Consider the following 24,602-nt stretch of genomic DNA (forward strand, 5'->3'; position numbering starts at 1 on the left):
CACATCCAATTACCAACATTTGAGTCCAATTTCAATCTTAAACATATCCCCATTATTATCTTCAATAAACTACCAGCCTTTAAGTTACTAGATCATGGCTAGCCCTACTCTGAAATACGTATTTCAAACAGGCATTATACAATAGCAAACAGGGTAGCTATCTGACAGCAGTGTTCATCTTTTGTAACGTTAATAGATTGATAAGGCATCTCATCAAGGAATCTGAGCAGTTAAATTAGGCTGTTAGTTGGTTGTTTACCAGTAGTGTTCGCGTGTTCCGACATGCCAATCAACCTACTGTCTGCTAATCACGGGACTGCCGAGAATGTTCGGATGCCGGGCATCCTGGTGGTTGGCGAAGGGGCATCGAGGGTGGTTGGGCAGGGGGGATGGAGCATTCGAAGTTGAGACCAGGTTTAGCGTCTGTTCTTTCTGTTACGTTTGGGTTTCACAAGAGACGGTCACTATTGTTTTGTGGGCTACCTTTCTTTTATTTAGCGTGGGCTAGGGCCAAACAGCTGTTTGGCTTACTAGTAGCCTGTGTACCGTGTGGTTAATAAACGTCAATTTGGGAACTTCATCTTATGCCTGGACGATTGTTCCGTTCTGACCTAGCTAGTCAGGTCATCAAATGGCTAAATGATAGGCCTACTGTTGTTGTATTAAAAGTGTGCTATATAAATGAAAAAAACTCAATTGAATCAACTACATTTTGCTAGCCGTACATTTGCGCTTCCCTTAAAGAATCTGTGACAAATATTGTATCAAAGTCACACAACAGAGTCCTGTAAACCCAAATTTGTCAAGTTAGGCTTATCCGGACGTGGCAACATCCAACTCCAGCTCCAGCTAGTGTCAGCACTAGCATTTTCCCTGTGGAATAATCATCATTGTTAGAGTGAGCCCCACATGATAAAACTCTCAAAGAAAACTTAAAATCAAATTACAGTCAAACTCCAAATAAAAGTACATTGTAATTATTTTCTCATTTCATAACCACATTGCATCTAATACCTTTATCAAAACTCTTAAAAACCTCTAGATTTTACTATTTTGACTTAAAATGTTTGCCCATATACCTCTTTAAAGCATATGCATAGTTCCCTTTTCAGAACATCAAAGTGTTTAAACCAAACATCTCTTCACATCCACAAAACGTTCTCTTGTTTCATTAAATCCATATTCGCACAGTTAAAACTGCTCTTAGAATAAGTAATTCATGCTAGAATTACGCTACGACTCGCAATCACGTCAATCAAACAATGCCCATAAGACAAAAGAAAATATAAATTCTCCCTTTTTATGTTTAAACCTTTAAATTAACAATTCAACAAGAGTAACATAAACCCGTAAAACAAAACCGTATTCTTGAATTTCTCAAGTCTTATTAAAGCATGTAATACAGAACACTTTTCCGTCTATGAGTTCATATTATTCACCAGCCATTACGCCCTCAACATGCGTAATGCACGGACAATCCTTCAAATCTCAAATTTGCAGACCAAATTAACCCAAAATGAAAATATTTAATTTGAATATTTAGTAGTTTGTATATGATTTAATGTAACACTTCTCAGCTCTCAATTACTCGTAGTTTTTACTCAACGAATCAACTCAAATAAACAATGTCTACCAGCACGCATTTCAAACTCGAATCAAACAAACAGCCTCTCAACGCTTGTTGGAACTCAAGACAAACAGCAAAACGCTCTGGGAAAAACATTTTCTCCTTTTCGTTTGACCAACACAGCTGGTTGGCGTTTACCTTCTATTCACTTAATTTCGCTAAAGTATAACTTTTCCTATCCAATTATAACTAAGTTATGAACCAGGGGTTTAATTTCTGCATTTTTATTGAATAACATCACACATCACAGATTCTCCACTCATAAATAGAGGTTCTGGTCTGAAAGGCTTTAAAACCTCCCTGTTTGGCTAGGAATTAGAACAAACCTAGTAAACGGCAATGGCACACACACACGCACTACTAAAACTACAAACACTATTGTAGTCATTTCTTTCTGAAATTGAAAGTTGATCTTTACAAAACTACCAGAGGAACATATCTGACTGTTCATCACAAAATACGGTAGTTGGAAATCTCTCCAGATTCTGACAACCAATGAGACAGATAAATTAAGCTATCTTGCTTGATACAGAGCTAGCGATAGCTATCTTTTAAGTTGGTGGGTGGTTAACCATGTTTCTATCATTAACATTCTTTGAATATTATACAGCTAATTGCCATTACAAATACATTAGTGACAGATTTTTGGGGGGTATTGGATAACTTGCCTTTCTTGAACTTTCTCACGACGCGGAACGTACCGCTACGTAGCTACACTGAGGTGATTGAACCAGCAGTGTACACTGCCTGGTCACTCGCGCTGTTTCTTGAGTTGTATTGGGCACTTGTCACTCACGCTGTGTTTATTGAGTGAATTTTGACTAAATGGCAGTCATTGTAATACTGTGTGTGATATTCCCAGCCATAAAGTCAACATTTATGTGTATCGCCAACCTGTTACTGAATGAATATGGTAAATATATTGTAATATTTACGATTACAGGTAAGAACGAAATGTATCGACCCCCCGACCTGTGGTTTTTACCTCTTTTTGGGGGGTCCGAGCCTTAATCGGGGGGGTCAGATCTCCCCAAACCCCCCCCGTAATTCGCACACTGCTCATCACCTAACATATTTCAAAAGTAACCAAATTAATATGTAAAATTCGCTCCAAATTTATCTATTTCTCTAAATTTGCGTCTTAGTCAATTTCTCAATTTCCGTCTGCGCATGCGTCATGCGGTTACTCATCATGGATCTCAAATAGCCTGTTACCCGCCGCCATCGCTGTTGAGTCAGTCTGTTAGTTTGTTAGCTAATGTCGTTGCTATAGTTGCAAATTCAACTTCCTGGACTCTCCTCGGTCTCAGGACAGAGCAAAATGCACTTCCTCCACGTTTTCACCGTTAGCCATTAGCTATTAGCTAACAAAGTCACAGCCTGGATCTTTTCCTCTCAGATCCCAAAGCTATCCTAGCAATTTGTAACAGACTTTGTTCAACAGACTGGCCTAAAACGGAATATAATCATGTCAACCTTTCTAATCACTTCTTCATAACCCCTTTACATATTTCTTTAAACAACAGTAACATCTGTGAACTCCCACAAAATGAAAATAAAATAAAAACCATTGATTGCTTCCATGTCAATGGATATCACTACGCACATGTGTTGAAATCAAATGTAGATATTGTAACCCCGTTCTCATAATACAAAACCGAAACATTTCCAGATAAATTCAATACGTAAACAAAAAATATTCCTTAAAGATCCTGTAAAGTGGAATTAAAAACGAGTTTCAAGTTCACCACACCACAGAATAATGTGTTATTAACTACCCATCAAAATTTGAATGAAAAAAAACACTGACAAGTATGTTAAATTAGGCTTTGAAATTGTAAGAAAATCATCAGTCTTCTCTGTTCGAGACTGGGGGGGCGTGTCGTCTGAAGGAGCTGAAGCTCGACCCCCTCGCTGGAAGGCGCCGCCTCTCTCAAGTAAGCTACCTACGACCCAGATAATGGACCCTACGTCAAGCCGAACAAAACAGTATAGAATTAGAATGTATTTGTTCAATGAGTGAAACATACAGATGCATATAAATGAAATATTCCCCTGAGCTGTAACACAGGAGTAAACATTTACAGCAGAGACAGCAGACAGGGAGCTCTCCAACTACTTCTAGCACATTAGCTACCATTTCACCAAAATACCATAATTCTACACCGAGTAGCCTAATATCAAGTTAGCGGTTTGCATTAATTATAGCAGAGATACCTCTGGAAAAGTTATCTATCATAAATATAACAAGCACACAAAACTGAGTGATGAACTGCTGGCGGCAGTGGATGGTCCAGGTGCGACCGGAGGATGAACGGCCGGGGGGGCAATGCACGGTACGGCTCCGCGCTGCAAGAGAAGCCATGTGTTGGTGAACCCCGTCTGTCTCTGGTCCATGTTAAAACTGTCCGCCGTGAAATGGTCAGTGGCGCAGAGGCGGCTGTTGGAGTTTATCCGAAGCTTTCCATGAGCGTGGCTCTTCACAAAATCTATCCACCTATTTTTCCTTTCATTATCAACAGGGAACTTAAATGGTGTTGCAGCGCAGCTGGAGGTCTTGCATCCAGGGAAGATCCAGTTGCGGGTGGTGGGAGACATCCTGAAGCTAGCTAGCTTGCTGATGTAAGCTACAATAACAGTACAGCAGGAGGAGCCATTCAGTGATCTGACGTAGATGGGGCGAAATGACGTAGATAGGGCATTTTTTGGCTCCGCCCATTAAAACCTGATCTGAAAACTGAAGAGAAACTTTTCTTCAGTCTAACTCCACATTTAAGTGCGACAAAGTTTTAGCGCTTTGCACATGCTTTCAGGAACTCATTTCACACGTATAGAATGTACTTAGAAGCACAACATGGAATTTACTTTACAGGATCTTTAAACAACATTTCCGTTTGAACACATAACTTTCTATAAAAGTTTCAATAAACCCCGGGATTGTAATTCTTCAAATGAATATCTCTTTTGTTGCCAAAACTGGCCTTTACAAATTATCTGACCCAAGAACCGAAATTTCCAGCGCATTATTCAATATCCAATCAAGCTCCTAATATAGAAAATCGGTCTGTACATAATTTCCAAAATCAAGAGTATGGCAACTCACAATATATTTTCTTAAGTTTGACAAAGAAACAGAAACACACATCTGTTTTCCAACCAATACATTTCTCAATTCAACGTCAAATTCTCTTTAAAATTAGTGTTTTTTGTTGTTGTTTTTTTGCACTCATGACGGGTGTGGGCCACTGCACGCAGAATGAGCTTCAACTTCCGCTAGGCACAAGCGCATGCGCCTCTTTTCAAGTGGAGAATTCAGTCAAAGAATTAACATTAGCATTTTCAAAACAGACTGTCTTCGTCTTCAAAAACAAATGCCTTCTGGCGATAATCAGACCGATGTAAAGTCTAACATCAAATATATAACAGTTAACACAAAGTTATACAACAAAATAACAAGTCAATCATCTCTCCTCTACCAACAATGTCATAACCGATAAACATCCATAAGAATCTGAAGAGAATATAACATAAGTTCTCTCCAAGTGTTTCATCTGTGTATGTGTGTGTAAACAATATACGTCACAGTCTCATGGGTTAAAGCCTCACCCCCCCCCCCCCCCCCCGGTCCCTCCCCCTACCTGCTTGCTGTCTTGTCTGGTTTTATTATTTAATGTATTTATTTATTTTATAACATTTTATTTTGTATATTTTATTAGAGTTGATTTTGTAGATTTGTATGTTAATTTCATCGGTGTGAATTATCAGATGATCAGCTTTAATGTAAAATTGTCAGTTATTATTGTGTCATTGTATACATTTATGTGAAATCCAATAAAAATAATTGAATAATAATAACAATATACGTCACCAGTTCGGAACTCATTCAACTTCCGGTCACGAACCACTCTAGTTTGCGAAGGCTCGCCCCCAATTTCCAGAAAACTTTCAACAGTGATGACACATCTCCGGACATTCACGTAAATTTTGCTCAAATTCCCACAGTTAAAGCACGCATTTTGGATTGATCATTCCTAGCAAATCGTGTTGGCCTACATGTTTTTCAACAGCATGTCAACACGCTCTGCATTGGCTTTGATCAACCTCAACTCAGTGCTGTCCCTTGAGACAGAAGCAATACCAACCAAGCCTATAACATTCTTTATTCCAAATACAACAGGGACTCAAACCCTTTTTTACCGGAGAGGACTTTCACCTCTCCTTCTTTTGAAACGCAAAATAATAAGTAGGCCTAGCCTATAGGCAATTGCAAGTCAAAGCACAAGCCGCAATCTTTGCGGGAATCCAAAGCAAATCTATAAACAAATTCCAGGATCCTGCTTTCTTGACTTATCCTAATCTTTTCTTCTTTTTTTCTTCAAATCGTATATCAATTTATCTCTGCACAAGCTTATTTCGCAATTCAATAAGGTCCTTAAAACAAAACGACCCCACACTCGGAAATCCACATTTATCAATCCATATTTGCATTGGCAATAAACTACCGTTACCATACTTTAGTTTCATGTAATCGATGTTTGGAGAGGTAAATTCTGCCTCCAGACCATTGTTAGCCCTATTCATTTTTCGAATTACAATCCATATTTGACCACATTAAACCAACAATAACCAACGAAGGAAAATGAAGACACAATTACACCTTTTCTTTTCTAAAAACTTTCAAATTCCGACCTGACAACTTTTCAATGAAAATATACCCCAACTGCACAATCGTAAATAACAAATATTCAAACCAAAATAAAAATAATGACAATTTTATTTTTGTAATTTGTATATAGCTTTTCCTTTGACACAATTAGTTACTCTTACTTCATTTAACCTCCAAATACATAACTTGCAATTAAAACAAAAAATGAACACGCGTGTAAAAACTCAAACCTTTGTTTTGAAAATCCCTCAGGATACGTCCTAACTTTTTCTTTTTTTTTGTTCTTCAACTTCAGGGACTCAAACCCTTTGTAAACACTCAGCTGGTTACCTCACTAGTATGCTTTTACTCTCGGGACTTAGAATCACGTTTAGGCCACGTTAATAAATAAGAACTGTTATGACCACCAAAGCCAATACAATTTCTCAAACTATCACGAACCCAACATATTCTAATCCTAGGGTCTTAAACAGACACATAACACGATATCACACGTGAATTTATCACCCTCTGTGTGTACGTCAACACACTTCCTCTATATGTGTCCGTCAACACACTCTACGTTTTTTTTTTATGACTCCCACGTAAAAGATAGGTTCATCAACCTTACCTTATTAATTTCGTACAACTTCACACGCACAGGACATAGTTTTACCTCTGCCCAATTACTAACTTAACCGAATTATTGGCAATAGCCTAAGCAACACACATTTAGACAATGCAATATCACACAGTGACCAAAAAGAATATCTCACCGGTTCTTTTGAAGATCCCGCGTCAGCCAGAAAACGTCCAACGGGCGCCCCCCCCGGCCCTGCTGTCTCACGCTTGGCGGAAGGAAAGGCGGCTTTTTGCCGGAAGATCAATTCGCCGAGGGGAGCCGGCTGCTGAACGCCGTAGACCGATCGAGGATCCCCCTACTGGCCACCAAAATGTCATGGAAGAATTCAAGTGGCACTGTGTAGATCTGAATAGTCAAGATGGCGGTTTCAATACAATTGATTTAGTTTGTACAAATTAAGAATTAACAGAGTACTCTGGACCGGTCATAGCGAAAGACATGCAGATGTAACCTACAGGTCGTTCGAGAGAGTGGTGAAGAACAACCCTAAAACCCTGCCTTATATAAATTTAGAACAAATGGTTCTTCTGATGGTCAATCCATCAATATAGCGGTCTCTGTGATTTGCCAGCACTACTCATTGACAGTTTGACTCCACATCAAGTGTCCCATAGTTCTTTGATGTCACAGCTACCTCTCTAAATGAGGAGATGGTTAATGATACACAAACAGGACACAGGACACAATCTCCTTGGCCAAAAGATTAGGTCGGCTCGCTCAACTAAGATAACAATCTCCCCCAACCCCCAGACCTAACTAAGACCCAGAGGTATTATAAATACCTTAAGACAATCTGAGTGTCCATTCTACAGAGTAAACCACACCACAGAGCCTCAGTTTCTTACATTCGTCTGTCTATAACAAAGGAACTTACTTTTTACCGCTTAAAGAAACATAGATATTGTAACTATATCAAAAAATGCCATCACAGGTTCACCCCGGTGGACGAGAGGGTAGCCTCCCTCCGCCTTCTGGTGGGGGGATGGGTCCTCACTGTGGTTTGTGCTTACGCACCAAACGGCAGCTCAGAGTACCCACCCTTTTTGGAGTCTCTGGGGGACTCTGAGCATTGAAGTCCTCCTGGGGGACTTCAATGCTCATGTGGGCAATGACAGTGAAACCTGGAGGGGCGTGATTGGGAGATCTGATCTGAACCCGAGCGGTGTTTTGTTGTTGGACTTCTGTGCTAGACACGGCTTGTCCATAACAAACACCATGTTCAAGCATATGGGTGTCCATATGTGCACTTGGCACCAGGACACCCGAGGTCTCAGTTCGATGATCGACTTTGTAGTCGTGTCGTCAGACCTAAGGCCGAATGTCTTGGACACTCGGGTGAGGAGATGGGCGGAGCTGTCAACTGATCACCACCTGGTGGTGAGTTGGCTACGATGGTGGGTGGGGGGGGCGGGTCGGGGACATTGAGTCCGAATGGGCCATGTTCCGGGCCTCCATTGTTGAGGTGGCTGACCGGAGATGCGGCCGCAAGGCGGTCGGTGCATGTCGCGGCGGGAACCCTCCAACCCGGTGGTGGACGCCGGAGGTGAGGGATGCCGTCAAGCTGAAGAAGGGACGCCTATCGGACTTTATTGGCTGGTAGGACTCCAGAGGCAGCTGATGTGTACCGGCAGGCCAAGCGGAATGCGGCTTTGGCGCGAAGTGGGAGGAGTTCGGCGAGGGTTGGACTCCGCCAGGGCTGCCCTTTATCACCGATTCTGTTCATAACTTATATGGACAGAATTTCTAGGCGCAGCCAGGGCGTTGAGGGGGTCCGGTTTGGTGACCTCAGGATCGGGTCGCTGCTTTTTGCAGATGATGTGGTCCTGTTGGCTTCATCGGGCCGTGACCTTCAGCTCTTACTGGAGCGGTTCGCAACCGAATGCAAAGCACTGGGATGGGAATCAGCACCTCCAAATCTGAGGCCATGGTTTTCGACCGGAAAAGGGTGGAGTGCAATCTCCGGGTCGGGGAGGAGATCTTGACCCAAGGGGAGGAGTTCAAGTATCTCGGGGTCTTGTTCACGAGTGAGGGAAGAATGGAGTGCGAAATCGACAGGCAGATTGGTGCGGCGTCCGCAATGATGCGGGCTCTGCATCGGTCCGTCGTGGTGAAGAAAGAGCTGAGTCGAAAGGCGAAGCTCTCTATTTACCAGTCGATCTACGTTTACCCTCACCTATGGTCACAAACTGTGGGTAGTGACCGAAAGAACGAGATTGGGAATACAAGCGGACAAAATGAGTTTTCTCCACAACGGCCCCAATTTCTCATGTGGCTCTTCGGGAAAATGTATTGCCCACCCCTGCTCTAAGGGTTCTTCTACTATTTCTCGTTCTATTGAGCACCCTTTTATTTTTTAGAGTGTACAGAGTGAAAAGGTTGTGAGCATTTTGGCATAATAGCCTCCCATGTTCATTTAATATTTGACTTATATTGGCTTCTTATCTTGTAAGTCTCAGATGTTGTGCATCTTAAACCCACTTTTATGTTACTAGGTTGAGAAAAGTGAACCAACGTTGAATAACCTTTTATTCCAGAGAGAAAGATGGAGAGGATTGTGGCAGCACTCAATTATCTTCCGATCATGAGATTTCAATCAGGGACATACCTGTAGGCCATGTGTCTCAAACTGGGCTGTACAGCATTGCATTGATCTTATGTGAAATTGTGTGTACTTTAATTTGATTGGCAGCGGAGGACACCTGTGGTGGGACAATCAGGGGCTCGAGCGGGATCATTTCCAGCCCTGATTTCCCAGGTGACAGCTCCAGTAGCGGGGACTGTAAGTGGACCATCCTGGCCGACCCTGGAGATACCATCTCGCTGGTATTCACAGACTTCCAGGTGGAGGAGAAGTCGGGCTCTCTGGAAGTGGAGGGTTCAGAACCTCCAAATATCTGGTGAGTCAGGATTACATGCTTAGTTTCTGACCTTGTTGTTGTGTAGCCCATCCAAATGGAACCTCCCTCCCTGGAATGTCAGTGTGTATCCCATTCATGTGCCCAATGTTTACAGAAAGGTCCTTGTGGTTCATGCTATAGAATATTCTATCTAGGTTAGTCAATAGCAAAAGTAATGCAACAGTATATTACAATGACATACATTTTTCTTTTCTTTTTTCTTGTTTTGTGAGTTAGGTTAACCCTTGTGTTCTCTTCGGGTCGTTCTGAGCCATCAGTCATTGTGACCCACCGTCGTATTGCGACAACTTTACCGCATAGAAAAACAAAGTGAAGCATTTTCTTTTAACCGTCGGGCTGTCTCAGACCCTCCACATTGCGAAGGTTAAAAGAAAATTATTTTTATTTGTTTTTGTATTGGGTAAAATTGGGTAAACACAACGATAGTTCGTTATGAACCTTTGAGTCATGTGACCCGAAGGCAGCACTAGGGTTAAGTGAAAAGTTTAGAAACGTTTAGTTTAGTCAGAAATAGCCTAGCCTAAATGTAAAAAAAATCTTGTTGTGGAACAACAAATATATACTATAAGCATTAATGTTTTGGAATTTTGAATGGAAGCCTACCAAATAAATAATTAGCAGTGTCCCAAATATGTGTATCATGCTAGGCTTTTTTCCTACTACTTTAATATAATTATAGGTGGCCAAGCAGCGAAGCTGCGAGGCACCTATTGTAATTGGTAATATTATTGGGTGTGCTCACGCCTTTGGCGCGCACAACCATTGTTCTCTCACATATTATTATTGGGTGTGCACACGCCTTCGGCGAGCAAAACCATTGTTCTCTCACATATATATTATTATTATTATTTATTTTCCCACCCCGAAGGATCTGTCAATATTTGGACTACATACACAACGTTGATGTCAAAAGTTTCATCTTCCGATTGAGTTGCTTGTATTTTTATTTACGTTCCGTTGCATTAGGTGGTGGGCCGAAGCTCAAAATCGTGCATTTGAACGATCCCTGGCGATGGAGGAGCTGGATTTTTCTGTATCGCTTTAATACTTTTCTACAACCCTTAAAAAATGTGTTGGCATGTCCAGTTCTTGCACATTTTTCAAGGAACAAACATTTTGTGTCTTTATCGACACAAGCATGTTTTCCGGACAACTATGGTCCGCATCCAATAAGAGCTCATATACATGACACCTTCATGAAATCCACCAATCGTATACCCCGATATTCAAGGCGAGTAAAATAGGAAGTAAACATTCACATTTGCATTTTAGTGAGGCGGTATATTGTCAGTGGTCGACCTGGGTTTCAAATGTATGTAAAAAAGTACAACAAATGGCTAATTCAGGTATTCTCTAAAGAAACATTGCAACATTCCACTTAAACAAGCATATTTGTTATATTATTGCGCTGCTATTAGTAATCAGAGCAAGTTAACAGTTAGGTGATAATGAGAACGACTTACAGTACTGTAAATCGCTCTGGATAAGAGCGTCTGCTAAATGACTAAATGAAATGTGAAGAACATTGTTCAAATAAATGTACAGTATTGTTTTATGTGTGTGTTGCCTAAACATATAATAATGACATGAATCAATGACATACGTAATTATAATTGGTCAAGAGTAGGTATACCATAGGTATACCACATCAGTAACACTTATCAATACATATTGACATCTCTGCACACTTGGAAAACGAACCTCATTAGCATAATACACGCATGTGCACAATTAATTGTATTGCTAGCAGTTTTTCAAGGCCACAAGTAGTTGCAATCATGCTGTATGCATGTAGGTAGCAAACCAAAAGACTTAATCTACCCATTTACTGAAGCTAGTTGGTCCAAGTTTGTTCAGAGTCCATTGCAATTGCAAAATTGACAGCAAGGAAAGCATTCTTGCAGAAAAAGCAGTGGAAAGATTCAACTTAAATTCAGCACTTCAGAACCATTATGCTAGGTCAGTGGTTCCCAACCCTGGTTCTCAGGGCACGCCTGTCCTGCACGTTTTAGATGTTTCCCTGCTCCAACACACCTGTTTCAAATTTCGTTTTTTAAATGTGTCTGCTTAGAAAGTAGTGTTTTATTGTGTGGTCATTGTTGTGGTGGTTTACCATTGTAACCATGAGTTAAATTACTGTTACGTTTCATAAGAAGAGCTGGATTCTTCAAACGTCAAAGCTTGCGCAGTGAATAGCTTCTTTCAGCTAAGAAATTGCAGTGTAACTTTGCAAGGGCCCCCGTTCTCGCTAAGTGACTTATAATCTGAGGCGTTTGAGGGGCTCCTAAACATTATAATATATTAGTAAGTAATAGTAAAATTTAATTTATTAAGTTTACTTCTTTAAGTACGTACATTAATTGAAAGTGCACTTAAAAGTATTGCCCAGTATACTTTGAGGCTCTTTAGGAAGTATACTTCATGAACTGAAAGTGCACTACACAGGTTACTTTAGAGTATTCCAAGGTATACTTTGAAGTACTTTAGGAAGTATACTTGATGAACTGAAAGTGCACTACACAGGCTACTCTACAGTATTCAAAAGTAAACCTTGAAATACACTATAAGTGTACTTTAAAGTGTACTTAGTGACCTAAAAAGTGGGCCAATTCAGTTTACTTAGTACAAAAATACTATATAAATAAGTACACTGCTAGTATACTTTAAGTAACATGATAATAGTATTCTTTTTATACTAAGTATACTTACAAAATAAACTTGAAGTATACTTCTTTTTTGTAAGGGATACTACAGTGGTCTATGATGCATCTGTTTTCAATCGTTAAAATAAACATTCCTCACAAATACATTTTCGTTGTAGTATTTATTATGACATTACATTACAAGTAAACGCAGAAACGCCACAAGCAAAGAGGCCAGGGTGATAACTATTTACTCATTTTACTTTGTGATGGGAAACACAATTGTGAAATGTAATGTACAATGGGCCTCATTCACCAAATGTTCTTACAAACAAATTTGTTCTCAAACCCCACTTACGCAGTTTTCACGAAGATTCTGGCATTCAACAATGTTTTCTTATTTGGGATTTGTTCTTAGATAAGAACAGAATTTACGCACACCCAAGAGCACTCTTACGCACAATGAGAGCTGACATGTTTGCGCAAAATAAGTAGTTATACCTTTTTCGTCCGTTCTAACTTAAAATTGAATATTTCTCTCCTTTATAATTTTCCAACTAATAATTTTCATAATCTTACACATTTTTTGTTTTTGTTTTTATAAATACACACTACACTTACACTTCTGCTCATTTGTAAAGCACTTGGAATTTCCATTGTGTATGAATTGTGCCAGGCCTATATAAATACAGTATTTTATAATCGCTATGACAATGTTTTCAATACTTTTAACAAGTTTCCCAAACTCTTGACACAGTTAGCACAACATCCGTCTGTGTTGGCTATACAATTAACACATTTCTTGTTGCTTTGACACAAAATGCATAGAATAAACACAAATCTTAAATGCTTGAACTTCTTTTACACACCAGCTCAACCAAGACCAAAACAATCGATTTATACTACCCATTTTACCAATGTTGGAACAGATAACATGTTCAAAACCTAACTTATTGGCTAAAGCCAAAGTGAACAGCTGTTCATATTGTAAATTGAAACACAAACATATCCCCTGTATTTTATTCCATTGCTACTGAGAAACAGCTGGTTGAAGTTATGCAAATACTGTAAATCACAGCTGATTCCCAACTCGGAAACACTCAGGTGTATACAGTAAGAGGACCTCTTTGGGCTGATCTTATGTGGAAAAAGAACAATACAGAGAAACACGAAGAAAGAAAGAATATGTAATGCCTGCACGAGGTAGAGGAAGACAAGTACCAGGACAAGGGAGAGGAGTGGGGCAAGGGAGAGGAGTTAGAATGTGTGGTGGTGCTCAGAGAAGGGCCAGAGCTAGGGTAACTGATGAAATATAGTAAATGGCAGTTATATTGCATATTTCTTGCAGTAATGTCCTGTTGCAACTGAAGCCTTTATTGCAGCAATGATGTTTCTGTCTTTTTCAATACAGTAACCGTACATTCTATAAAGCTACTCTGAGATGGGTCATTCATTTTTTGTTCTGAATTTATGCAACAAAAGAAACAAAATGCATGCATTTACTAAACCCAACAAAACTAAAATTTAAAGAGGCTTCAAAAGAAACTGCACACAATCTATGATCCATATACTGTGAGACCTGACACATATACTGTATAATAGAATGCAGTTTCTGTAATTTCATCTGATGTTAGTGTTTTTTTTATGACATGTGCTATGATTGATTTAAGATCCTGTAAAGTAAATTCCATGTTTTGCTTCTAAGTACATTATATACGTGTGAAATGAGTTCCTGAAAGCATGTGCAAAGCGCTAAAGCTTTGTCACACTTAAATGTGGAGTTAAACCGAAGAACAGTTTCTCTTCCGTTTTCAGATCAGGTTTTAATGGGCGGTGCCAGAAAATGCCCTATCGACGTCATTTCGCCCTATCTACGTCAGATCACTGAATGGCTCCTCCTGCTGTACCGTTATTGCAGCCTACATCAGCTAGCTAGCTAGCTTCAGGATGTCTGCCCACCACCCGCAACTGCATCTTCCCTGGATGCAAGAACTCCAGCTGCGCTGCAACGCCATTTAAGTTCCCTATTGATAATGAAAGGAAAAATAGGTGGATAGATTTTGTGAAGAGCCACGCTCATGGAAAGCTTCGGATAAACTCCAACAGCCGCCACTGACCATTTCACGGCGGACAGTTTAAACATGGACCAGAGACAGACGGGGTTCACCAACACACGGCTTCTCTTGCAGCGCGGAGCCGTACCGAGCATTGCCCCTCTGGCCGTTCATCCTCCGGTCGCACCAGGATCATCCAGCAGCAGCTGGTTTTTTTTCATTCGAATTTGGATGGGTAGTTAATAACACATTATTCTGTGGTGTGGTGAACTTGAAACTCATTTTTAATTCCACTTTACAGGATCTTTAAGTTTAAAACCTATATTGTTTTAGATTCTCTATTTTACCAAATTACACCTCTTTTTGGCAAAGATATGATAAAAACCATTGGGCCTCATTCTCAAACGCAGTTAAGAAGAATTTGAGAAGGAATTTCTTCTGAATTGGATTTAGGAAAACATTTGGCATTCATGAAAGGTTTCTCATCTGGGATTTGTTTTAAACTTCAGAAGACTTTCCGAACTCGAAATAGCAGTCGAAAATAGCCAGAGTTGTCTCAAATGCGATTCCTTAAAAAACCACAAGGGGAATTGCATTTAAGAAAACTCTCCGTGTTAGAAGTGTTAATAAATTTGTGAGAAATTGTTGGTGATTGCGTTCACATCAACTCTGCAGACATCCTCGGATTAAAATAATTATAATAATTTACCTTGCTCAGTGTGCACACTGTTAGATCCAGTGGAGAACAATTCCACTGCTCATCTTACTGGTATGATGTTGTATGTGACAAATAAAACCTTTAAATTGCACTTGGACTTGAACATCATATAAGTCAGGTGGCTGAGCGGTTAGGGAATTGGGCTAGTAATCCGAAGGTTGCTGGTTCGATTCCCGGCTGTGCAAAATGACGTTGTGTCCTTGGGCAAGGCACTTCACCCTACTTGCCTCGGGGAGAATGTCCCTGTACTTACTGTAAGTCGCTCTGGATAAGAGTGTCTGCTAAATGACTAAATGTAAATGTAAATATAAATTCAACAAGGCCATCCAATTATCACTGATCACTTGACCTATTTAAAGGGATGAAAGTGCACCCTAGGCATACAATATGGCACAATTGCTTTTCGCTTGGACATAACGTGCATTCCTGTTGCTTTCCTAATTGTGTCGATTCTGACTGCATACGTCACTGCTGTTGCGTGCCCTTATAAGGAGCTGTCGGGGCGTGTATGTATGCAAATTCAGGAGCACGAGGACGCGCTTTCAACTTAAAGGAGACATGACATGCTGTTTTTGGATGCTTTTATATAGGCCTTAGTGGTCCCCTAATACTGTATCAGAAGTCTCTTTCCCGAAATGCAGCCTTTGTGCAGAATTACAGCCACTACTAGCAGTCCCACAAGGAGCTTTCCTCAGAACGCGCTGTTTTGGTGTCTGTAGCTTTAAATGCTAATGAGGAGCGGAGGGGCGGCACCATGCGCTAATGTTTACAATGGATGTATCGCAATGGCTGTAGCCCCGTTGCTGTAAGATGCCTCGAATTTGCCCATTCTCATCTGATAACCCTGGTTTGCAGAGGTACACACTCAGTCATTTCAATGAGGGGAAAGGCGGATATCGCACGCGCCATAACACCAACAGCAGAACGGTTATCCAAATAACAAAGAAGTGTACAACACTCACGTTACAGCATGTGTATTCACACACATACTTGATGCTATCTACCTTTCCATTAGCGACAGTAACTCAGCTGTTACCTGCAGAGCTAATGTTACAGCCACATTCTAAGGGTAGCAAGCTAGGTAACCATATACAGTAAAGCTACAAAATGATATAGCGTTAGTTAACTTACTTGTCCGAGGTTAGTAGCTGGACGAAGGAGAGTTAGTACTGATCCAGAATTTAATTTCAGCAAGGCCGGTTTTGTATTAGCTCAAGTTGAGGAAACAGTCGTGGCTGAAGTGTTTGGCGCAGACATACAAAACAAATGCGCCTACAACAGAAGTTGTGTAGGCGCATTTCCAGAGAAAATAAAATTAAGATACTGGGTCTTCAGAGGCTCGGATGAAGGAACTGTAAAATATTTTTGTTTTCCTTTGTACATCCAAACTGAGCAAATGTAATGCTTCGTTCGTTTGCAAGCCATGATGTCTCTCGAGGATAAAAACACTTGCACGGTCGTAGCTCAGTTTTTTATGGGCGGGCCAGATTCTCTGGGTGGGCAAAGCAGAGAGAGGGGAGGTAACCTTCCTCCTTGTGACGTAACAAAGAGGATATTTTCAAACAGAGCAATTGAGCTTTCATTTTCTGAAAGGCGGAGAAGAACACCCAGGGCTTGGTTTACACCGATTGAAAATTCTAGCCACTGGGTGACCAAAGGCAGGCTAGGGGAACTCATATTGATGTTAAATAACCTCCTAAAGTGAAGTTTTCATGTCATGTCACCTTTAAGAAAACTCTTTTGAGGGACCACAGCTCAGAAAACTTCTGCTGCGTAGGAACACATTTTCAAGCGTTCATGAATTTGGCGGATGTATTTTTCTTACGTTGTTTTTCCGAAGCCCGTAAGAAACATTTCAGAAGAAACTTCAGAAAATGTTTGAGAATGAGGCCCATTGTTTTTATCCCAAACCAGAATTTAATCTGTATGCTTCTCAAATGAAATATAGATCACATAATGTTCTTAATGTAGCTATTAACCAAACATTTTCCAACTATATTTTCTATAAAGGTCAGATAGGTAGAACTTCATAACTTGCTTTGGCTGCAGTCCAAAACAAGCTAATTAGCACAAACCATCATAACCACAATTTATCAGACTTAATGAGTCTTCCCAAATTATTTCAGACCTGAATGTTATAATAACCCTTTTTAATGCACTAATACCATTTATTAATACAACAATATCACAGCCTAACTGTTTATCCCAAACATTGTGTCAGGCTCTGATAAAGCTCTCAAACAAAACTTAAAATCAAAATGACAATAAAACAATTAAAAGTATATTTTAATTGTTTTCTCTCTAATTTCATAACCAAATTGCATCTAATACCTTTATCAAAACTCTTGAAAACCCTAGATTTTACTATTTTGACTTAAAATATTAGCCCATATACCTTCAAAGTATATGCATACTTCCCTTCTTAGAATATCAGTGTTAAAACCAATCCTCTCTTCACATCCACAAAACGTTCTCTTGCTTCATTCCATAAACTTTCCATGATCCACTCTAAACCAATCTTTTATGTAACTTTCTAATCACTTCCTCAATCTTTTACATACATTTCCTTAAAGCCAAATAAAATAACATTTGTGAAAAACAGTTTCAAAATAACCCAACTGGAAAAGTGCCATCAATTGATTCCATGTCAATGGATATTTGATGTGCATGTGGTTATTAAAATCAGATGTAGATAGTAATAAAGTTACAATTTCAAATGAAATCAAACCCTTAAACCAAACATCCCCTTTCTGTTCTGAACACAAAAACTTCCCATAAATTCCCAAGGTTGCAAATATATAATCTCACCATTTGATTTCAAAATTAGCCTCTTACTAATTTGCTTTAAACTATCGTTATCAAAATTTTGTTTCATGAAATCCATGTTCGGACAGTTAAAACTGCTCTTAGACTAAGTAATTAATTCTAGTATTACGCTACGACTCGTAATCACGTCAATCAAACAATGCCCTTAAGACAAAAGAAAATATAACTCAAAATGCTCCCTTTTTTTTTTTAAACCTGTAAGTTCACAATTTAACAAGTGTAACATAAGCCCGTAAAACACAAAACCTTACTCTTTAACTTCTCAAAGGTCTTATCAAAGCATGTAATACAGAATACTCCTTTGAATATGCCCACATTATTTGCCAGCCATTACGCCATCAGCATGCGTAATGCACGGTCAACTTTCTCAATTCGAAATTTGCGGACCAAATTAACCCAAAATTAAAATATTTAACTTGAATTTGAACTTGAATTTTTTGTAGTTTGTATATGGTTTAATGTAACACTTCTCACTTTCTCAATTACTCTTAGTTTGTACTCAATGTATCAACTCAAATAAACAATGTGTATCAGCTTGCATTTCAAACTCGAATCAAACACACAGCACGCTCTGGCACAAACCAAAAAACAACCTTTTTTTCTCTTTAAACAACACAGCTGGTTGGTGTTTATATTCTATTAATTTAATTTCACTGGAGTATAACTTTTCCAATTGCATTAGAACCGATTTATGAACCAGGGGTTTAATTTCTGCATTTTTATTACCGCCACACATCACAGATTTTCCGCTTATAAATACAAGTTCTGGTCGGAAAGGCTTAAAAAAAACCTCCCTGTTTGACTAGGATTTAGAACAAATGTTGATTAAGCATTTGTTAACCACCAAACTTCGAATTCATCTAAACCAGGGGTGGGGAACCTTTTTTCTGCCAAGGGCCATTTGGATATTTATAAAATCATTCGGGGGCCGTACAGAATTATCAACTTAAAAATGTGCCTGCTATATTTGGTCAAACATTTAATTAACTCACCCCTAATGTGATGGCTGGAACTGCTTTTCTTTGGTGAGGTTTGTGATGTTAGCTGGCACGGATGCAGTCTGTTTTGACTAGGGGTGCATCGAACATTTCTTGGGGGGTATCATGATTACGTAAAGGGTCAGGTGGCTGAGCGGTGAGGGAATTGGGCTGGTAATCCGAAGGTTGCCAGTTCGATTCCCGGTCATGCCAACTGACGTTGTGTCCTTGGGCAAGGCACTTCACCCTACTTGCCTCGGGGGAATGTCCCTGTACTTACTGTAAGTCGCTCTGGATAAGAGCGTCTGCTAAATGACTAAATGTAAATTTAAAGGGATCGTATTATTTTTTATATTGCTACCATTTTTGAGACTGCTTATCGATCTGAGTGTTAATCAGGCGCGGAGCCATACGTAGTAAACATTCAGGGCTTAGCCCAAACCAACAACGTATTCTGGGTTTGATTTGCTAGAAAGGAATTCCACACTTAATGCGAGTGCGAGTGAACTTTTTTGGTACATTTGTACGCAACGCTGCGCGCCTCCACGGTCCTCTTCCACATATTAAAATAGTGCTGCTGCCAACGAATAATGCACCTAATAATATGGTTCCTGCAGTGCTATGGCGGGCCGGACCAAATGATTTCGAGGGCCGTATGCATCCCGCGAAATCATTTGGCCGGACGTTCCCCACCGCTGATCTAAACAAACACATCTCTCAGCATTTAATACTCACATAATTATGCAGAACCATACCCTCTGGGATCACCTTTGTAATCTCAACGTATTGTAACGGGACTCTATTTTAGCACCCACCTTTTTCCATCTCTCCTCAGATTCTCTGTAACTCATATAAAATGTACTCAAACAACCAAAACATTTGCTAACATCTTGTTAGCAAATGTATCAAAATGCTCATCACGTAACATATTTCAGAAGTAACCAAATTAGTATGTAAAATGTGTTCCAAATTAGTCTATTTCTCTAAATCTGCGTCTTTGTCAATTTCTCAATTTCCGTCTGCGCATGTGTCATGCGGTTAGCTATCCTGGATCTCAAATGTCAAGCTGCAATTCCTTTACTAGCCTGTACTCGCCGCCATCGCTGTTGAGTCTGTGTGAAAGTTTGTTAGCTACAAATGTCGTTGCCATAGTTGCAAATCTAACTTCCTGGACTCTTCGTTGTCTCAGGACAGAGCAAAATGCACTTCCTCCACGCTTTCACCGTTAGCCATTAGCTATTAGCTAACAAAGTCACAGCCTTGATCTTTCCTCTCAGATCCCAGCTATCCTAGCAATTTGTAAAAGACTTTGTTCAACAGACAGCGGACTGGCAAATTCGCTAGAATCATGTCAGCCTTCGGATTTCTTTGTAGGGACAATTCTACCCTCTGAAGGATTCTAAATCTTTGTGTCTATTCCAATAAGTAATGATGGTATTCTATGACACAAATCTGTGTTCTAGAAAGAGTGGTCTGGAGTCGCAGAGGTCCGATAATATCAGCTTTAATGCAGCAGTTGGAAATCAACAAGTACAGAGCTCTGGGGTTGTCTACGTTTCCCTACCCGCAACAGAGTTTGGGCTGGTTCACGAAGTCCAACTGGCTATCTTTCCCTGCCCCAGCATATAATATACAGTGCAATTAAAACAGAAAGATGAAAAGAGGGTTGAGCTTGTTCTCTCGTGCATCAGGGAGTTGTTCTTGCCTCCGCGTCCCACCTGCTCGGGTGCCATCTCCACCCAGATTCAAGGTTGTTTCTGAAAATGAAAAGATAGAGACACAAAGAACAGCCTGCTTCCCACACTCAGTGTGAGACCCAATGTTTAAGCCTGAGCACACTTCTAAGTTTCATAACTTTAATAAGCACAATGCATAACTTTAATAAGCACAATACATAACTTTAAGACATGCCTCCTTCATAAATCCTGTTGTTATATTCACTCGTGCACAGTGCCCGTGATGCATTCAGTGATTAAAATGCCACACATATTAATAACTGGGATCATAGTTAGTGCCGTGCCTGATATGCAGCTGGTGATTACAGTTCTAGAATATGTGTTGTAATGTATTATACATTCTTTACCTCTTACAACATGTAAAGCAATTACACAAATGGTTATATATACACTCAATAGAACCGCTATTTTAACAATTATACAATTAGTCCTCATCGACTAATTTAGTACTATCTTTTACGTGCGCACGGAGTCATTTAATACCTGTAGTCTTCTCACAACGACTGTGGACCGATCCATTTACCTCAACGGCTTTCTACAGAACTTAGGCAAAATAGGCTACTAACGCTGCTTCCCGGTACCCCGGCGCCATATCTTAGTAAATGTGACCCCTGTGATTAGCCTGCACCATTTCACAACTTGGACCTGAATTAAGCAAATGCAAGAGATATAATTGCACGTAATTTATCTTTAACTGAAAAATCGAGTCCAAATTCTACATTGTACACTGAAAAGTCCTATCTTATGTTCAAGCATTCGAGTCTTGGTCGACCAGGCCTTGTCCTGTTCGTTTGGCTAGGATTTAATAACACATGTTTATGGCACGTGTCTACCACCAGACTCAGATACTCAAAACAAACACATCTCAGCAACAATAAACGCACTTATGTAGAACTCCACTCTCTAATGGCATGTCAAACGCCTTTACCATGTGTAAATTACAATTCCCAATTCATCAGCAATAACAATCAGTTATTATGTCAATTTCAACCAATATACATTTACAGGTCAGGATCCATTTTGAGTTTAGTGCACGACTTCACAGCGGAGTTTTTCATCCGACTATATGTAATAAACCTTGACTCCGCTATGGAATGTAGATAGTCAATGCAGGCTAGTGAGAGTACACCGCTGGACATAGGAGAGGGAACACTCAAGGTACAACAATGTTACTTTATTTGAATTCATAGGATAGAGCATTGAGCCAGGCACACAGATCTTCCGGCATTAGTTAGAGCCCCCGCACATAGAAACCCCCCACCGGGCCAACCAAGGTGTCTGTCACTTGGACAGACCCTCTAATTTAAACACCCCCACGGGGCACGGCAAACGTGTCTCACACTACACACCCATGCTCAAATCCCCTTAGGGCACAGCAAGCAATGGCCACACGGTGCTATCACACCCATACTTCACCGCAACGTCACGCGTGTCTCGGGACCGCTGGTGGGGTCTCTCTACTGTACGGGAGCGCAGTTGCCTCCCGCGGTACTCTAGCTCGCCGCCCTATGGCTTTAAAATCGCGACCTCCCTAAAACTGATCATGAGCGGTTACATACAAAACGGGATAGAGTTTAAAAGCCCTATATACTCAACTCTCTGGGGGTTCGAGACCCTCCCCTGGGGTCTGCGCTCTGTGAGGCCGCTCCAAAGACAGCAAGAGAGCCTCCTCCACAGGCTGGGAGCGGACAAGGGTACGCCTATAGCCCCGCTATCTAGGTCACCCTAACCCGCCAGGAACCTCGCCCTGTCCCCCTCGCTGTCTTCACACGGCAGCCCTAAATGGTCTGCGAACGCCGCAACCCCCGATTGCGTACAGTGTATTATACTTCCGCGATGTCCATCACAACGGCTCCCAGACCAACACAACACTAGTGTTGCTTTTGTCAACGAAAATTATGACAAAATATTGTTGTCAACGAACCTTTATCAAGTGACGAAAACGAGACGAGACGCAACGTAAATGCTGGTCATGTGACAATGACTATAATTAAATGTATAATGCAATATCGTTGACGAATAAAAACGAGACGAAATGTAGTTTACAAAATAAAAACAAGACAAAATGTTATAACGTTATTTCATCTCGTTTAGTCGCGTTATTATTATTAGCTAACTCATGAGGCTGTGTTTAGTAATGTGTCTAATTTTAACGTTAGCTTTTGACGTTGGCTTTAGACGTTAGCTACTGAGCTGAAACCGACTGAGAGTCTGAGACAAACGTGTGTGACTAGCGTATGTGTGTTTGTTTGTGAGAGTGTAAAGTGGGTTACCATGTGTGACTAGTGTGTGTACTGTGTGTGTGCATGTGTATTTGTATGAGACAGTGTAAAGTGGGTTCTTAGTTCCTACCTGACTGACTGCATGTGTACTAAGCATCCCTTGTTGACCAAATACTGTAGCTAGTTTTGTCATTCACATAGCAATCACACTGAACTGAATTTGGCATCAACAACATTACTTTGAATAACTTATTCTATCTAGACCAGGGGTGGCTAACCTGCGGCTCATGAGCCGCATGCAGCTCTTTGCCTGCTCCTGTGAGGCTCTTACTGAGCGGCTGGGGGAATAAAAGGAATACAAAAAATATATACTGTATATGGACCCTTTCGCATTTCGTATCGTGTATCACATCATTGTTTAAGACTTAAACAAACCACACAGAGCCGTCGCAGGGACGGTGCCAGGCCCTGTGGTAACTTAACATGCGAGGCACTGCTTATTGACGTGATGCACGCACAAGAATCACTTTCAACCCACACGGAGACCATAATTCCGACACCTATCATCCTGCGCGCGTGCGGAGCCACACCATTTCTGCAAGACGTGCTGACAAATTTATCCAGCGATCCTCGAATCGACTTGTGAAATTCTTGCTTCTGTTTTAGTTGTATTCCTTTTCTCAGCACCCGACTCATGTTTGCAAAATCGGTCTTGCTCTCTTGTAGGTGACGTTTGTTTCTCCCGGCCGTCTCCTTCTTCCTCGCACTCTCACAGGGCGTGTACTAACGCGCTGTGGTGTAACGTAAATCATGAACGATTTTTTGACAAACGGGAATTTAATTTTAGATCGAGTCATCGAATCAAGAACAGGAATAAAAAAATATTGAAAGTAGAACATATTTTTTGTGATTGCAAACTAGGCAGGCGCGAGGCTGCGGTTATGCTTTGTATTATGACTGTCATTAAATCTGTAAGCCGCTGTTGTAATGCGGGCGTGCATGTGTGGCTCCTTGCTATGGTGAGTTTTATTTTTTTGGCTCTTTATGCTGGACTGGTTAGCCACCCCTGATCTAGACCAATACATTAAACAAATGGTTTTGGAATTAACATGCCTCCTGAGACTACTGCTTAGACTACTTATGTTTTGATTAAAAAGACACTAAAATACAATTTTCATTGATTTAAACTAGACTAAATGTCATCAGTTTTCGTCGACTAAAACTAGACTGAAATGTCATCAGTTTTCGTCGACTAAAACTAGACGAAAATAGTCATGGATAAGTCTGACTAAAATAAGACTAAAATGCTCAGACTTTTAGTCGACTAAAATTTGACTAGACTAAAAAGAGTATGAACGTGACTAAAACTAATAAAAACTAAAATGACAGCTTGACACAAAGACTAGACTAAAACAGGCTGCCAAAAACAACACTACACAACACCCTACCGATCTTCTCCCTTTTATATACCTCGATGCTCCCTTCAACAGGTCCAACTACTTGCCTAATTGTCAGCGCAGCGCTTGACCGCTCCCCTAACTACCCCCGTCATTCACTACATATATATTAACCAGGGATTAGTCTTTAACGACTT

At 40.4% G+C, this 24,602-nt stretch overlaps 1 protein-coding gene across 1 annotated transcript in view; it reads left to right on the forward strand.

Moving 5' to 3' along the window:
- Positions 1–24,602, forward strand: part of LOC136943733 (CUB and sushi domain-containing protein 3-like) — a 384,366-nt gene that overhangs the window by 87,901 nt on the left and 271,863 nt on the right. The window contains exon 5 of the mRNA XM_067237158.1: positions 9,605–9,812. Coding sequence (XP_067093259.1) covers positions 9,605–9,812 — 208 coding nt within the window. The remainder of the gene's footprint in view (positions 1–9,604; positions 9,813–24,602) is intronic.

The sequence above is a fragment of the Osmerus mordax genome, chromosome 6, assembly GCF_038355195.1.
Source record: "Osmerus mordax isolate fOsmMor3 chromosome 6, fOsmMor3.pri, whole genome shotgun sequence".
NCBI lineage: Eukaryota > Metazoa > Chordata > Actinopteri > Osmeriformes > Osmeridae > Osmerus > Osmerus mordax.